Consider the following 17,341-nt stretch of genomic DNA (forward strand, 5'->3'; position numbering starts at 1 on the left):
ATATATCATTTTCCATTTTCATGATTACAACAACCAAGGATCACTTTGTATCTGAATTTTTGTCCAAAGTCCTAGTAACATGAGACACCATGCTTTTACTCTGTCTCTATGACAATACCTCGAAATTATTTTAATCTGTATTTTTTGAATTGCTAATGAGATGGACAAGGTTCTATTTCATGGTCATTTGTGTCTGTGGCAGTCTTTCTTTGCAAATTTGAAATTTTAAAAACATGGCCGTAAATCCTTACTTTCTCCCTAATATACAGAACACACGACTCTTCCATATCCCCCAGTTCAAGGAAACTCTGATTTTAAATATCCACTGCTCGCCCAGAACCCATCTCCCTGCCCTCCCCTCTTGGTAATGATCCTCCTTCACTGACAACATAGGAGCTCCCTCATCTTTCTGTTACCGCACCCCAAACATAGCCATGTCTAAAGCTATCTTGATTTTTCTTACTGGCTCAGAGGATAAAGGCTTTTTGATCTTTAAGACAACCCTCTACCTAAGCTCTTGATCCCACCTTTGCTTGTCTCCTCTGGGATGATGCTCACAAACTTTGTTGAATGAATAATTCATCAATTCTCTTCATCAATTCTCTCACCTTTATCTCTTTAGTAGGTCCAGCTTCTCTCACTCTTTTGGCCCCAGTTCTCTTAGCCTGTTCAGGTGATGAAATCACTTTCTGTCTGTGATGGTCAGTTTTATGTGTCAACTTGACTAGGCTGAGGCACCCAGTTATTCAATCAAACATGAGTCTAGGTGTTGTTGTGAAGGCATTCTGTAGATGTGATTATCAACCACAATCAGTTGACTGTATGTAAAGGAGATTATCCTGGGTTATCTGGATGAGCCTAATCCAATCAGTTTAAAAGACCTTGAGAACAGAACAGGACAGGAAGGAGAAGAAATTCCACCTGTAGACTGCAACTTCAGCTCCTGCCTGAGTTTCCAGACTGCCATTTACCACGGCCTGCGCTATGGACTTCAGACTTGACTATTCAACCCCTACAGTCATGTGAGCCAATTTCCTTTCAAAAGTATATATACATCGCCTACTGGTTCTGTTTGACTGGTGGAACCCTGACTGATACACTATCCTTAAAATGAGAACAAAACAAAACTATACCCTGCTTGATCCTACATCTCTCTGTTATCACATAAACTCTGTCTTCCCGTCTCATCTAGGCTGCTAAAAACGTTATCCTATATTCATCATCTCTACTCCCTCCCTTTGCAATTACCCTTTGAGCTACAGTTCCATTTATTCAACTGGCGAATTGGACATACTCTTGTGGGCAGCCCATGGGCACTCTCAAACTCAGTACATAAAAAGTTATCTCATTATTCCTATTATTTAGGTGTATCTAAATTTGTTCTTCTTTTGGATGCCACATTTCACACTCAAGGCAAAAGTCTGGAAGTCATACTAGACATATAAATACCTAAATACTAGACATCTAAATAAGTCATACTGTCCATCTTCAGTGCCAGTGTTTGAATTCAGGCCTTCATTATCTCCTGCCTCAGCTTTTGTAACAGATCCCCTTAGGTCCCTTCCTCCAGTCTTATCTTCAAATCTGTTCTCCAGAGCGCTCGTCCTCTGATGCAAGGTGCCAAAATTGCCCAGCCTAAATCTCAGTGACTCCTTTGTCACCTCCAGAAAGGGATCCCTAAAGCAGACCACCATCACAAGGAGCTTTTGAAAAACCCAGATTAGAGCCCTACTCAGACCTAATGAATAAGAATGTCCAAAGTGGAGCCTGAAAATTTTCTAAATATTTTTAAAAGACTATCCAGGTAATTATGATCAGCCAGGTTTGGGAATCACCAGCCTTCAGGGTAAATCCAAATTCTGTCCCTGATCTGACACCACTACTCCCAGCTTCGTCCCTCGGAACACATCATGCTCCAGCAATACTGACTCAGCCAGGACTAATGATTCTTCCAACCCATGCTGTTTACCATCTCTCTGTCAGGAATGTCTTCTTCCCTTATCTGCCTGGGAAATTCCTACTCGTCCTTCAAAAACTCTATTCAAGCATCATCTAGTCTCTTATTTAGCCAGTAAATATTGACAAACTAGTAAAATTGTACACATTAACTATGTGCAGTTCTCTGTATATCAATTTTACCTCAATAAAGCTGTTAAAGCCTTATTCAGGTCTTACTACACACCAGGCTCTGAGCTAAGCATTGTGATATAAAGATCAGTAAGCTACACTGGTAGTACTGCCTTCAGTCAGCTCACATGCCATTGGAGAAGGAGACATACAAATATACAAATTAATACAACACAGTGAGGTAACTTCTGTGAGAGTCTGTGGTAGCCTGAATAATGCCCACCCCCCAAGACAGCCACATCCTAATCCCCCAAATCTATGAATATGTTTACTTACGTTGCAAAACAGATTGTGTGGATATGATTAAGTTAAAGACTCTGAAATGAGGAGAGTATCCTGGGTTATTTTGGTGGGCTCAGTGTAATCACTAGGGTCCTTTTAAGATGAAGGCAGGCAGGTGGGTGAGAGAGAAAGAGAGGCTGGAGGGAGATTGGAAGATGCTATGCTACTGACTTTGAAAATGGAGGATGGAGACATGAGCCAAGGAATGCAGGTGGCCTCTAGAAGCTGAAAAAAGCAAGAAAATGAATTCTCCACTAGAGCCTCCAGAAGGATCCAGCCCTGCCAACTTTAGTCCAGTGAAATCCATTTTGGACTTCTAACCTCCAAAAATGTAATATAATAACTGTGTTGTTTTAAGTGACTATGTTTGTAGTAATTTGTTACAGCAGCAATAGGAGGCTAATACAGAGGCCAGCACAGGGCACTACGGTTGTACATAAAGTCGTCGCTACATCAAGCTATGGAGTGGGAATGGGATGCTCAGAAAGAATTACCTGGAGGTGATGACACCAGAGCTTAGGGAGATTGTGTTTCAGGGAAATGGCCCAGATAGAGAAATTAATATGTACAAAGGCACACACAGAGAGCATGCAAAGTGTTTCAGTTTGGCGTGGCTATCTGTATTAAACAGTAAAAATAATATCAACAATACTAATTCTGCTAAGAGTAAATACTGTTTGTATGCCAGGCACTATTCTAAAGCACTTTTTAACTGTGAGCATTTTACAAGTTTGTATTATTATCTTCATTTTACCTGTGGGAACACTAAGATTTGGAGGAGTTAGGTAACTTTCCTGAGATCATAGACCTAGTATAGGGCAGATCTAGAATCAGAACCTTGCTGGTCTGTCTTCAAAACCCACTAACTGCCTCTCTAATACGTTGCGCGGGGGGCCTTAAGTAAGCTGGCATCAGGGTAGCTGAAGATAAATGAACTATTAGAAAGCTATAAATGAGGTGAGGATCAGGAAAGCTTGGAATATCGTCTTGTTTTGGACACTGACAGAAGATGGGGCTGATGGAGAGTCAGACGGCCTCCAAGTTTCTATGATCGTGGTTTTGCTGCTGCTCCAGGTAGAGCCTTCCTCGACTAACTTAAGTTACTTCTGCGTTACAAATGCGCACTTTGCATAAGCCTCTTTATTTCATGTCTTCCTTTTCCGCTAATGGTTGAGGTGGAGATGGGGGTGTATGCACCAACTCAACTGCGGGCCTCACTTTCCACATCTGTAAAATACCTTGAAGTAGCTCCAAAACTGGTTGTGCTTCAGAATCCCGTGGGGAAGCATAAACACAAGGCGGATTCCTCGCCCCATTCCGAGATTCTGATTGAGTAGTACCGGGATGCTGCTCCCCCAGATTCTCCCAGGTAATTCTGATACGCGGCCAGGTATTAAGAGACCAGGGGCTGGATGACTCTGTGGGTTCTTCCGGTTCACCGTACTTGGTCCACTATTTCGTGAAGGACCCTCCCCTTTCCCCGCCCCCGCCCCACCCCTTGCCCTCTACCTTCCCCTGACGTCGGCTCATCGCCCCTCCTTCGGTCGCTCCACTGGGTCTCGCCCAGTCCCTCTCCTGCCTCCCAAGATGGCTGCGCTGCTGCCGGGCCCGGAACCATGGAACCGCGTGAGGATCCCTAAGGCGGGGAGCCGCAGCGCAGTGATCGTACAGGACCCCGGCGCGGCGCTGGGTGAGTGAGGCGCCCGGCGAGGGGCGCAGGCTTTTCCGGAGGAGGCGTCAGGCAGGCGCACGTGCGTGGGGTGGGGGCGGGACTTCCGGAACCCGCGGGACGCTGCGCAGGGCCGTGGCCGAAAGGGGCCTGGGCTCTGGAGTTTGCTGAGGAATCTTGCAGGGCACCTGGCATCGCCGTTCCTCGCTGGACCCACCGAGTCTACCGCAGGGCCTGGCTGGGGCGCCGAAGGCCCAAGATCCAGCCCCGCACCGAAATGGGGAAAGAGGGCGGACGCAGCTAGCGTCAGGAAAAATTGTTGCCTGGGGACCCTGCGTTCACTCAGGCCACCAAGTGCCGTGGTTACCCCTCAGTCTTTCTCGACCTCTGCCTCTGAGAGGCTGCGGGTCGTCACTCAAGCACTCTGCACTTAAACCGCAATCTTTCTGGATCCCCCGTTTCTTATCTGTAAAATGGGGTTAGTTTTCCCTATCACCGGGTTGTTGGGAGGATCTAATGATGTCATTTAGGAGAGCGTGGTCTAAAGTGTGCTATCAATGTACGGTGGCATTGCCGTTATTAGGCAGTAGGGCAGTACACGCTGGGCTCAGGAGCCAAATTGCCTGGGTTTGAATCCTGGCTCTTCTCTCTGCTGGAGCTGGGGTGAGGAGTGGGGAATGTCGTTGTTTAACCTTTCTGGGCTTCAGCGCATTTTCAAATGGGGATAAAAATAGTACTTGCCTCACAGAGCTGTTCTGATGAAAGAATTAACATTATAGGTAAAGCATTTGGAACAATGCCTGATACAGTAAACACTCAAATGACAGCTGTTATTATTAAATACTTGTAACTTACCTAATCATCACATCCCCCTCCCCATCCATCCATCCTGCTCAGTTTACAGATTAATCTTACCCCTTCCTCTATTCAAAGATTCTTTAACAGGATTCTGTTAGGCGTGGAAATTCACCAAGTCTCTCCCCACCCCAAAGGCAGCCCATTCTGGCCTCAAATAGTTCGTATAGTAAGAAAGTTCTCCACGTTGTGTGTAAGTCTTCCTTTGTGTTACTGCCACTTTGGATGCTACTGCTACCCTTAGAGCCATAGAGAACACATTTACTCCATCCTCTATTGACAGCTTTTTCAGACTAGGAGGCTGTGACCTTGTTTTACTAAATAAGCACCCCGTGTTCAGTCAGACATTCATTATGTAATATAATTTCCAGTTGTTATAGTGATTTCTCTTATGAATATATTCTTAAAGTGGTAGAGAACTATACAACATGTCCCACCTTTAAGGTACTTGAAGTGTTAAGTGTACACCAAATGACTGGCTGCAGAGTATTCGTATGAAAGATTATTAAAATCATGATAAAATGTTGTGTAAAGATGTACATTCTACTTTAACACATGTTCTCTTAATGATTTCCTGGACTTGATATCATCTGTCACTGTAAGATCACTTCCTTCCTGTGTCACTTATCACATACTTGGAAACATTAATTATGTTCTTACAGGTGAGGCTGATTATGTTAATTTGTTCTTGATTTCCTTAAACATAAGGAAAGATGCTTCTTTCAGTGTATTTTTTATAGAATATACTTAATGTAGAAATGCATATTAAGTTTTACGAAACACCTCTGCTTTAGACCTTTGCATTGCAGCTGTAATTAAAGAATGCTGTCTCGTTACACTGTCACTGAAGAGCCAAATCTTAGATGCAGAAACAGATGTATTATGTGCAGTCCTTTACAGCAATCACAACAGAATGGGCCGCCACAAGCCCCATTTGGCCCTCAAACAGGTAAGGAGGGAGCCCTGTGTTTAATACTCAACATGTTTACTTGATGAAGATGGAGATCACACTGCCATTTAGTATTTTGTAACTTAATCGCAGTAACTTACTTGTGATTTATAGGTCATCTTGCAATTGCATGTGGGCTTTTTTTTTTTCCCCTGAAAGCATTTCAAAAAAGTTTATTTAGAAAGGAACTATGTTGGATTCTTTCCCAGTCTTGTTTCTGGTAGGTAGGTAATTTTTTGTTTTTATGGTTATTTTTTATTTATTTATTTTTCTTATTATAGGTAGGTAATTTTTATGAAAAATTTTCTTCATTATATGCAATCTATAATAAAGTACCATGCCTTTGCCTAGTTTAAAGATTGAGTAATTTGATCAAGACAGAGTTTTGGATTAAGAAACAATTTTCCTGACCATAATCAAAATTCCCAAATCATAAAAAGAACAAAGTTGCGGTCTATTTATTGTGGGGTATATAATCTAATCGGTAATATATTTAATGAGTATATAACAAGTTGTGTAAAGTGGTTTTGTGTAACTTTTGGAGTTTAAGACAAAATTGGGCCCTCCAGCTCAGGGACTACACCACAGAGTAGAGCCTCCTAACCTGAGTTCCTTATGTGTCCATTCGTTCATTCATTTTATTAATTCTCCAAGTATTTTTGAAACTTTCTATGTGCCAGGCACTGTGCTTCATGCTAGGTGTACAGGGTGAAAAAGACAGACATAGTCTCTAACCTTACAGATTCATGCTCTCTGGTTAGTTTTCCACTCCCATTACTTAAGGCAAAAAAGATGAAGATTTTTCATCAAAGAAAGATTTGGGATCATGGTCTTTCTTAAGTTTTCTTCTCTGGGGCAGCTTTTATCTCCTTCTGAGTCTTTAACGCCAAAACCAAACTTACCATCTCAGATTGAACATACGTATTTCTCCTCCCGGCTTCCAAGTTGCGAATAATTATCCAGTCAGAAAAATTTGGTGTTCTGTTTTCTCTGCTGCTTTCTTTTACGTAGCTCTCCTATCCGGCCAACTGATCAGTCAAAACTTTCTCTGCATCTAGGCCCTTTTTAGTTCTGGCTGCCATTTCTTTTTTCAGACCTTGTCAATTTTTAGTTGTCTTGCAATTCTGACTGATCTTTCATCTTCCAGTCTTTCCTCCACTCTGGCATATTCATGTGTACCAAAGCCAGGTTAATCACCCTAAAACACAGCTTTAATTTTTAATGGTTCTCCATTGTCTCCTGAATAAAGAGGAAGCCTCTGAGGTTAACTTACAAGATCCCCCGTGATCTGGCCTCTTCAGTTTTCCTTAACTCAGGCTTCTCTCTGGTCTTCATCTTCATATATTTTGTATTTCAGACAGCCTGAACTGTTCTGAGTTCTCCTACTCACCACATTCGTTCCCTCCTCTGAGCCTTTGCTCACCTGGTCCTGTATGTTTACAATGCCCAATCCCTCTATCACTTGATCCCTTATGTCTGTGGCACTTACAGACTGTTGAAATTTAGTACTTAATAATTTACTATCTTGTTTTAATAGTTTCACTATTAGAAATCATGTTGCTTCAGAAAAATATAATCTTGAGAATAATCTTATACTTAACCTTGGTCCCCTTTATAGCATCAAGCACGTCCTGGCATGTAGTACAATAAATTCTTAGTCATAACCTGATTTGAGAAATTTATTTGGCTGGATAAATTTCAAATTTTTAACCAGAAGCAATTGCTTTGGGCTATGGGTTTCTTTACCCTTAAAAAAAGGTATTCTTTGGTATTGAGTGTATTTCCATACTTTGAAATTTTGTATTTCTTTGTTTTCCTGGTCACATCAGTGGCTTTGTCTGTGTCACACATAAACATGTGAATTTGAGCTGCTCTTCCCCTTTCAGGTTGAACAATGTTTAAAACGCTTGAAAAACATGAATTTGGAAGGTTCAATTCAAGATCTCTCTGAGTCATTTTCTTCTAAGTAAGTGGTCCAGTTGCTTTGTAATGGGCTTTTTGGTGGGCTGGGAATGGGAACCCAGTGTCTTGCTGTGACCTTGCTTTAGACTTTCTTCACTTATTGTTAGAATATAAACAATTATACCTTAGCTGTACAAATTTGTTTCAACAAAGGGCCCCTGGTATTTTGTGGTAATCTCCCTCTGTCGGCCAGTGGGAGGGAATAGTGTGACACTGAAATCTGGGTCATGGTAGATTATTTTGAAACATAAGTGTCAGTCAACTTCAGTGAGTCATTATTAAACATAACTACCTCAAATTGAGCTTAAAGCAAGTCTGCACTTGAAAATTGCTATATAAGTGCTTTATATTTAAGAATGAAAGTAATGTGCTTCTCTATTTTTGCCAAGTGAAAATCAACCTGTAAATACCAAAGCGTGTGTCATCCCTAGCCAACCAGTGGTGGAACTGGTGTTGATGAAGATTTTGGGAGCCTGCAAGTTGCTACTTCGCTTGTTGGACTGTTGCTGCAAGACATTTCTGTATCCTTGAATCAACTAAAGTACCTTCTTCTGAATTGGAATTGTTGGGATATATTTAATAGTATTTCTGTTTGAAAGCTAGGGAGTCTGTAGGAGTTATAAATTATGGGAATTCTTAAAATTTTGCTCTTTGGCTTCCTTTTCCTGGGATTTGCCTGATATAGCCATTGCCAGAGACTTCTGTCTCTACCTAGTATGTATTATCCTAAGGGCATTGACTGTTAGAAATTCTTAATCTTAGAAACTAAATTTATTAATGAGACCTCTAGCAGAGTGTGTATTACTTTATTTTTCCTCTAGCAGAGTGTATATTACTTTATTTTTAAGCTTCCATGACTTAAATAGAACATGTTTTAAGGTTTTAGTTCCTTCAAGAAAATTCTTTCTACTTCCAGTCTGTTTTTTTCATAAATGTAACTTAAAAAAACCTAAATTCCTTTGATTCTGTTTTCCAACTTTAACTTGATTCTCCAGCTTGACTGTGAAACATCTAGGTTTGCAAGAATTCATTATTTTAAACCTTGTGATGGTTGGGCTGGTGAGCAGGTTATGGTATGTATGTATGTACCTTTGAAATCCTTCATTTCTCTAACTCAGACTAAGTTTCTCATTAGTAGTTTTCATATTTGCTTTCCCATGGGATGCTGAAGGTGCAGGAATTCTGTTTCTTCATTTGATCAGAGTTTATTTGGGGTAGATTGGGAAGCTAAGTGTTGATGGTTATGTCAAAGGATTAGGCTTTGAATCTGAATCCATGAGATCACCTCAACACTAAACAACTAGGCAAATGAATTCCTAGGATTAGCAGCTGGAATTAAAAAAAAAAAAAAAAAGGTTCCTCTAATCATTCAGCAGCTGGGCCATTTAAAATGAAGGTGTTCCTGAGCAGTCTGTATCATTTGTTTCTGCCATTAGGTTTCTAATTTTTAATGGCAATGACCTTCCTTATGTTTTCTAGATTCCTTTCTTCCACCTGAACCACCACTGCTTTTTGAGCCATAGTTAGTTGATGGAAAGAACACTGATAATACTAGTTGCAAACCAAAGAGCCCTTCCCTTGCAGCTCACAATATATATTATGAAACTTATTTGATGGATAATTGGATTCAAAATCTGCCCATATTTATAAGGAGACCTATTTTTGGCCATTTTAAAGAATTGGGGTGATTAGCTCTAATTTGAATGAAAACCAAAAAAAAGAGAGAGAAAATTCTCTCTAAACCTTGCTTTGATATCTTAACCTGGATATCTCAAGTACTATTTCCAATCATCTTAGTTTTTATTCTGCTTGTTTTTAGCACTAACAGTGTTAGAATTACTAATCATATTATTTTAAAATGTCAAACCTTCATTATTCCTATAATGAAAATAGCTTTGATTTTTGCTGATTATAATAATACATGGTTATTTTAAGAAACTTTAAAAAATAGAAAAAATGCAAAGACCCTGAAATTTGCCTAAAATCTCATCGTCTAGATAAAACCACACTTAAGATTTTGAGGCACATCTTTTGAGATATCTCTCCATGTAGTACTTTATTTGGTTTTATATAGCATTTTGTACTTGCATTTTTCTGTTTAGGCTGGACTAATCTAGCTCTTTGCAAGTGTCCGCTTTAGCGTTTTTTTTAATCTATAGTGGCAGATTGACAGGCATTATTTTCAGCTTTGACTCTCTTATTGTTATATAATCTGCAAATGATAATTACTAGCTAATTCATGAGATCCTACTTCTTTCTCTAGGGTTCTCTATAAAGATGTTTTAAAAAGGCTGGTTTCTTTATATGAGCCATTGTTTGGATTACTTCAAGAGGTCTCCAGGATTCAACCATTGCCTTACTTCAAAGGTTTTACCTTTCCTTCTGATATTGCTGAATTTTTAGGAGAGCCCTACTTTGAAATCTTTAAGAAAAAAATGCCTACAGCTTTTGCAGCTAAAGGAGTAACTAAACTGCTAAATAAACTATTTTTAACAAAAGAGCGATCACAGAGGTCCAGTGAAGAACCATTACTTGGAATTTCCAAAAAAGCTAAACAAATGAAGATCAATATTCAGAATAATGTGGATCTTGGACAGCCAGTAAAGAATAAGAAAATCTTAAAAGGTAATTTGCTTTGATATGGCACATACTCTAAAAAAACAAACAAAAAAACGTTTGAAATTACAATGTAGTCATGCATTGTGTAGGAAGAAATTCAGCATCTTTCTTAATTTTAATTCTGGTTATTCTTAGAGAGGTATGGTAATACCTGTGTTTTCTCAGCTTGAGCATATAAAGTTGTTTCTGTTGTTGCTTCATAGTTCTTTGCTTGCTTAATTCCCTTTGTTTCTCTTGTAGTAATTTGGCAAGAAATGTAGTCATGCACTTAAGAATTTGTTGACTTGAAAATAGTATGCCTAAGTTTTTGTATCTGTGGTCTTTCCATCTTCACAGAAAAGTCATCAGAATTTGACGTGAGGGCTTTCTGCAAACAGCTGAAACACAAAGCTATTCAGGTTTGTCTGGCTTATTTTAATATAGCTTATGATTTCTGCTAATTTGTAGAGTAGATGCCACTTACCAGCGGCACAGACTGAATCTTCTGTTTTTATCCCCAGCTCTAAGAGTACTGCCATCTTAGTTCTCAGTGTTTCTGAATGACTAGAGGCATTCCCAAGGGATTTGAGTGCATCTAGTTAATTCAGTTAATACAATGCCTTCAGAAACATTTTTACTAAGAGTTTTGCTAGAATTTTAAAGTGATCCTAGGCTCCATCATAGGAGTGGATTGTACTGCAGCTTAAGAGTATGGGCTTTACAGTCAGACAGAAGTGGTTTGAGTCCTGGCTTTGGTTTGTACTAGCTCTGTGACTTATGTAAGTTTCTTGGCCTGTCCATACCTCTGTTTCTAATAACAGTATGTACCTCATAGGGTTGTGCCAGTTTTAGTTCATGTAAAGTGTTCAGCACAGAGTCTAAAGTGTGGTAAGCATTTAATTGGTGTTAGATATTGTTAGCTACTTTCATCGTCATTATCGTCATCCTCATCCTTTGTCATGAGGCTTCTATTTGTTTCTTCCTGTCAGCGTTCGAGCTTTAACATGATTCCTCTCCTTGGCCAGTGTCTGCAAATTCTGTTTGTTCTGGACCTCACATGGATAAGTACATCAATGTCATCCTCTTTCATCAGTAACTTCTTGACTTCTTTTATCCTTTCTCTTTTCAAAATTGCTTTCTTCTGGGTTCCTTCATGGGTTATTTCTTCCATTCGATTCAAGAATTCTTAATCATTTCTAATGAGTCAGTACTTTCTTGAAGGCTTACAAGGATTCCAGTTTGCATTTATATTTTGTCCGATTCACAAGTTCCAGAGGAAGATATCATCATCATCATACTTACATTGCATTTACTCTTTGCCAGGCATTGTTCAAAACACTGTATATGTGTTAACTCATATAATCCTTGCAAAAGCCCTGTGAGGTAGGTGCTATTATTACTGTTTCCATATTTCAGATGAGAAAATTAAGGCACAGAAAGGACAGGAAATTTGCGCAGGCCACACAGCAGATATGGGGCAGAACTGGGATTTGAATGCAGGCAGTTTGGTTTCATAGTCTTTGTCCTTTATCATTACACCAGTCCTCCAAATAGTTTCGTCAGCTCTCTCTTAATAACTACGGCTCTCTGTGACTCTTGAAACTTTCTGCAGTCCGTCCACCTGTTCCTAGGTGAGCTGCTTCCAGCATCCCTCTTATTCATGACCAATGACTACCATATTTTTAGCGTTTAGCACCAATATGCTTAGCTTGCTTTTAGGTCAAACTTTTATGGATCACCAACACAAAGTATTGATAGGTCTCTGCTTTCATATTTTCTACTGCTTTATGTTCTTGAGAGTGAGAAATTTGGAAGAAGGTAAGTTTTGAACAGAGGATGGAAGCAGACCTAGTAGGTGGCATATTTCAATAAACAGTAAAAGTTGATAAAATTCAAACTTGACTTGATATAGAAAGATGAGGTTGAAGAGACCAAAGGTGCCACATCAAAAGATGGTTGAACTGGAGTTGGAAATGTTGCTCAGTTAAGCATTTTTAACATACATTCAGCAATCATCCCCATTTTCACATGTTTTCAATAACATTTATGACCCATCATTGAGGAGGGTGACTCAGGATATAGAAATAAATGAAAAACAAGTTGTGGTAGTCCAGTATTAGAGGAAGAGGGCTCTTCAGTGGTTTTTTTTCCCACTAGATAGGCTTTCACCATAATCATGTGGAGTTTTATTCATATGTATAGGTTAAATAAATAGATATGTATGCAAATATTTATATTGTTACCTGTGTACAGCTGAATTCAGCTATAGATGGGATCTGTTGTAGCACGGAGGGGAAAAAATCTTGTGTTTGGAGCAGTGAATAAAAACATTTTTAAGAAAAAGGAAGGGAATTCCCTGGCCGTCCAGTGGTTAGGACTCTGCGCTTCCACTGCAGGGGGCACGAGTTCAATCCCTGGTTGGGGAACTAAGATCCCACAAGCCGAGCAGCATGGCAAAAAAAAAAAAAAAAAAAGAAGAAGAAAGGAAAGCGTAGTGAGCTGAAAAAACTTTTTTTCCTTCTTTTAAAAAGACATATTTTCAAACTTTTATAGTCTGTGAGTCAACTTCTCTCTGTTGTTATATAAGTCAGTAACAAATCCAATATATTTTTCTCATCGTTCCATATTTCAGGAGAACAGTTTTGAGTTTAAATGTTCTCAATCCAAACTAAAGGCAACCAAACGTTCTTCTCGGAAAGCAATAGGAACTCCCTGTGTAAAAAGTCTTGTGCAAAGATTCCGAGAAACTGAGACTTTTGTACAACTTTCTGAAGAGATCCAAATGGCAATTCTGTGGTGTAGGAGCAAAAAACTCAAGGCTCAGACCACCTTTCTGGGTAATAAACTTCTTAAAAGTAACCGGCTTAAACATGTGGAAGCTCAAGGCTATAGGTAGGTACATTACAAAAATTATATTTCTTTACTTTTTCTATTATCATATAGGGCAAAAGTATATATATTCAAGTTAGCCTTTTTAATGTCCAGTAGTGTAAAATTGAGATCTACTCAAAGTGCAGTTTTGTTAAACCTGTTACAGTACGGTACTATATAGTCGATTGTGTTAGTTGGGTACCTAGGCTAACTTTGTTGGACTGATGAACAAATTGGACTTAAGAACATGCTCTCGGAATGGAACTCGTTTGTATGTAGGGGACTTACTGTATCTATTCAGGGCTTTATAATGGTTCCCGTGGGTGAATCACAGTCTAAAATTTGTTAAATTTTCTTTAAAAATTTATGGAAAAGATATTCCTATTTTAGTAAAAAATATGATATATATTGAAGGTTTTATATCAAGTTTTCATTAAAAGCTGTTGGGGAAGTTAAGGGTTTTTACATTATATTTTAGAGTAGAAACTCAGCCTAAGATGGAGGTGTTCTGTTCAAGACTGCATGTAAAGTCAGAGGTAGATGAGGCAGAGATGATAATTAAAAGTTAATGCAGAGGGTAAGAAACTGGTAGTTATTTGATTAGACCATTATTTTGCACCCCACAAAAATATAGTGTTCTTTCATTCTGCCCTGTTTTGCTGTTTCAGTAACATATTTGTAGTACATTTGAAGTTTATTTAATGTCCACAATAACTCTGTGAGGTAGGTAGTATTATTCATATTATATAGAAGAGGAAATAGAGGATTTTACTCAGGGTATTAGAGCTGGAGATCTAGAACTCAGTGCAGATCCTCTGATCCTTCTGTTTTCATTCTTCCTATTTCCACTTCAATTGGGAAGTACACCTACCCTCTCCTCAATTAAAGATTACTGCTTATGGTAAGACAAAATGGTTTGGAAACAGAGATCATGAATTAGTACATTGAAATGGGCTTCCTCAAAGTTCTATATTTGTTTAAAAAGGAAGAGGGTAGGGTAGGAGGTACAGGCTCATGCTAATCTTTTGCAGTCTATCACAAACAGGCAGTTAGCAGGGTACCGATGTACCTTGTGGCAGTGTACCCTATTCAAAAGCAAAACACCTAAAATAACTGGCCATTTGAGTTCCAAATTCCCAAATTTGAAGATGATATATGAATCACAATTAGGGTAGCTCAAGGCTGTCATTATGTCTATGCCAGGAGCCCTGTTTTCTCATTTTACATAAACTCCCTCTTCACTTTTAGTCCTTTTTCTTTGTTCCTTTCCTGCTGTAATATGAAGCTGTTAATCCAGAAGTGGGTTGATGCATCCTAGCAATTTTTCTATTTGTGATTCATCTTTTCCCCAGTTCCATTCCTATTATATTATGAACAGATTAGCAATTATCGGGGAAGAGCTCTGGCACTAAAATATGGAGGTATCTCACCATTCAGTTACCTTGCTGCTTGTAGGAGCTACTTTACTTTGGAAACATAATGGGGACACATTTGCTCACAATCTAAATCAGAGGGAAGTTGTGCTCTGAAAACACAGACTTGGGTTGAAGCTCCTATTTCCTTATTTTTCCTTATAATTCTGGAGTTGTACACAGGCATAGGACTTATAAATTATATATTTTTCAATTGGAAGTTGGTAAAAAGGAGACAAAAGTTTCTGAGAATGTTTTTCTGCATCTTAACAATCTCCAATTTTTCCTCTCTCTGTCTTAAAGTTTGCCAAAGAAACTAGAGTGCATAAAAACATCAATTTGCAACTGCCTTCTTCATGGCTCAGGTAGCAAAACTTTGAAGGATCATCTGAGACAAAGAAGATCACAGAATAAATTTTCATTGAAACGAAGGAAACCACAGAGAAAGTTGCAGTCGACTCTTTTAAAGGAAACCCAGCAGCCCCCTCAAGGGACTCAGAGTGCTACCGATATCATTAAAGGGAGACTCTCACACCCTACAGTTCGTACACCTGATCTCTACCCTAACAATAAGCAAGTGTTGAGTAGAAGAGTTTCAAGTCCTGTCATACAAACTAAGGAGAAACAAATTCATGAAAATCTTATAGAAAGCAATGAAAATGAAACTGATTCTTGGACAATGATGCAAATAAATAAACATAATACATCAGGAATCACTAAGGGGACAGACGACATTGATGATATTTTTGCTTTAATGGGAGTTTAGATGCTCATATGTGAGACTTTTAACTGGTTAACCAACTGCTCCAGTGTTCTAAGTAGAACAGCTGAGATCTGGAAGTACCATTTGGACTCAGAGGAGCTGCTTAAGTGCAACATTGTAGAGCAGTTCATTTTAGTTCAGTAAACACTTGTCATAGCTTTGTGTCATTTAACTGACAAATATTTGACTAACAGTCAATTTTTGACTTAAATTAGGACCTGAATAATTAGGTTTGCAAAACCTACACTGTGCCTTAGGTAAATGGGGAGCAGGGGTGGGGAGTAGCAAGGAATCACCAAAAAGGTCACTTTAGCCTTCATGGCTCCATTGTAGGTAAGTGCTCTTCTGAACACCAAGGTTTGTAGCTTTTAACAGTTGTGCCGTTTTCTGTATGTTAGAATTATCATCGAGGTTTTGCCACTATTACCAGGGAGTGGTCACAACCATTATTTCACTTCATTTGTTAACCTTACCGCATAGGAGGGCATATTAAAATGCTTTTGGAGTTCTACAAAGTTTGTGGGGGCTTTGGTTTATTTATTTATTTGGGTGCTAGCGACTGAGTACAAATAAAATTTTTTCCAAAAAGGATGTAAAATGACTTATGGTTATACACAAAGTAGAAGTAGGTGAGAAAGTTAGATGAAAAGATAAAGCTAAGGAGACACAAAATCAACCAACCCAATGAGGCTAAAAATAAATTCATAATTTGGTGCTGATGTTGTCATCTGATTATTTGTATGTTGCTCATACAATTGCTCTGAGAAGGTAAATCTTACATATTTTCAAATAATGATGTGAAGTTTGAGGTATCTTTCAAATGTTCTAGTTTTCTAGAATTAGGTTAATAAGCTATTTGTTCAGCAGGTTGTAGGCTTAAGTTTTCTGTTTATATACAGTAATTTATAGAAAAATGAAACAGTGCCCTAGTATATACTGCATCCTTCCTTTCCTCAGCCATCCTATCATTTTTTAGCATCCTTTTTGTTCTTTATCTGGCCTTGTTCTTTCCTCATCTGCTTTCTGTATATTTTCCCACTTAACCTACAATACTGTATCAGAGGTTCTCAAACTGTAGGATGTTTTGGGAATCACTTGGTGGGTTGTTTAAAAATGCAGGTCCCTTCCAAAGAGATCGATAAATATGGGTAGGTGATAGGACCAGAAGCCTGCATTTTTATTAAGGGGCTCAGGTGATTTTGATGCAAGTATCCCGAAATGCAAAGTTAGATAAATGCTGGTTTAGCTTCCTTTTCTGAAGCCTTGCTAAATATCCTATTTAATTCAGAGTTCTTAATCAATCTCTAGCCACTTTTTATTGTTTATATTTCTCCTGGTTTCCTACCAGGTGGTAGAGCTACTTAGTGCTTTAAAACATGGACAATACCAAGGAAGTCTCATTCATGACAAGTCTAGAAATAGCCACCAGCTTCTAAGATTTAAGGTCTGGTCTTGCGTCTACTTTATTTGCATATGCCTCCACTAGTTGTGTGGAGCTAGTAGGTTTCCCTGGGCTTAGGTCCCTCCATCTGAAGTGGCATTATTGTCCAAGAATCATAAACTTTTACAGCTGGAAGAGGCTTTGGAGATCATCCTTCACTGGAAAAAACAGAGTGGTTCAGTGAATTGTCTAAGGTAAAACTGGATTAGACCATAAGCCTAGCATTTTTTTTCTACTTCATTAATGTTCCTTTGGAGTATGTTTCTTTATCTCCTCCTTATCCCATCTGCCCCTTAAAATTCTGGGAAAAATGTAAAGAGCTTCATGTGTCCATAAAATGATAATTTATATATAAGGAACATAGTATTCTATATGTTAGTTTTTCCAAACAACTTAAATTCAAATGTTTTAA

General features: G+C 38.8%; 2 protein-coding genes across 5 annotated transcripts in view; one reads left to right on the top strand and one right to left on the bottom strand.

Moving 5' to 3' along the window:
- Positions 1 to 4,050, bottom strand: part of BOC (BOC cell adhesion associated, oncogene regulated) — a 261,571-nt gene extending 257,521 nt beyond the window's left edge. Inside the window, exon 1 of the mRNA XM_057544844.1 lies at positions 3,919 to 4,050. The gene's annotated coding sequence lies outside the window, so the exon portion shown is untranslated. The remainder of the gene's footprint in view (positions 1 to 3,918) is intronic.
- Positions 3,971 to 16,003, top strand: NEPRO (nucleolus and neural progenitor protein). 4 transcript variants are annotated; one of them, XM_007181926.3, is made up of 9 exons: positions 3,974 to 4,099; positions 5,743 to 5,882; positions 7,769 to 7,848; positions 8,234 to 8,365; positions 8,840 to 8,917; positions 10,108 to 10,469; positions 10,800 to 10,861; positions 13,075 to 13,334; positions 15,029 to 16,003. In XM_007181926.3, the coding sequence occupies exons 1-9, from the start codon at positions 3,997 to 3,999 to the stop codon at positions 15,489 to 15,491; spliced, it is 1,680 nt and encodes a 559-aa protein (XP_007181988.1). In that variant the 5' UTR covers positions 3,974 to 3,996; the 3' UTR covers positions 15,492 to 16,003. The 4 variants fall into 4 exon arrangements, with proteins under 4 accessions (XP_007181989.1, XP_007181988.1, XP_007181987.1 ...); XM_007181925.3 differs by having other exon boundaries at positions 3,976 to 4,099; positions 5,728 to 5,882; XM_007181927.2 differs by lacking the exon at positions 5,743 to 5,882 and having other exon boundaries at positions 3,971 to 4,099.
- Positions 16,004 to 17,341: the final 1,338 nt, after the last annotated feature.

The sequence above is a fragment of the Balaenoptera acutorostrata genome, chromosome 4 (genome assembly GCF_949987535.1).
Source record: "Balaenoptera acutorostrata chromosome 4, mBalAcu1.1, whole genome shotgun sequence".
Classification (NCBI taxonomy): Eukaryota; Metazoa; Chordata; class Mammalia; order Artiodactyla; family Balaenopteridae; genus Balaenoptera; species Balaenoptera acutorostrata.

Bases quoted from the DNA above. Each gene is read 5' to 3' on its own strand.
- NEPRO (XM_007181925.3), top strand. From the start codon at position 3,997: ATGGCTGCGCTGCTGCCGGGCCCGGAACCATGGAACCGCGTGAGGATC. The intron at 4,100-5,727 runs GTGAGTGAGGCG...CCTCTGCTTTAG, and splicing joins GGACCCCGGCGCGGCGCTGG to ACCTTTGCATTGCAGCTGTA. The intron at 8,918-10,107 runs GTATGTATGTAT...TTCTTTCTCTAG, and splicing joins GGGCTGGTGAGCAGGTTATG to GGTTCTCTATAAAGATGTTT.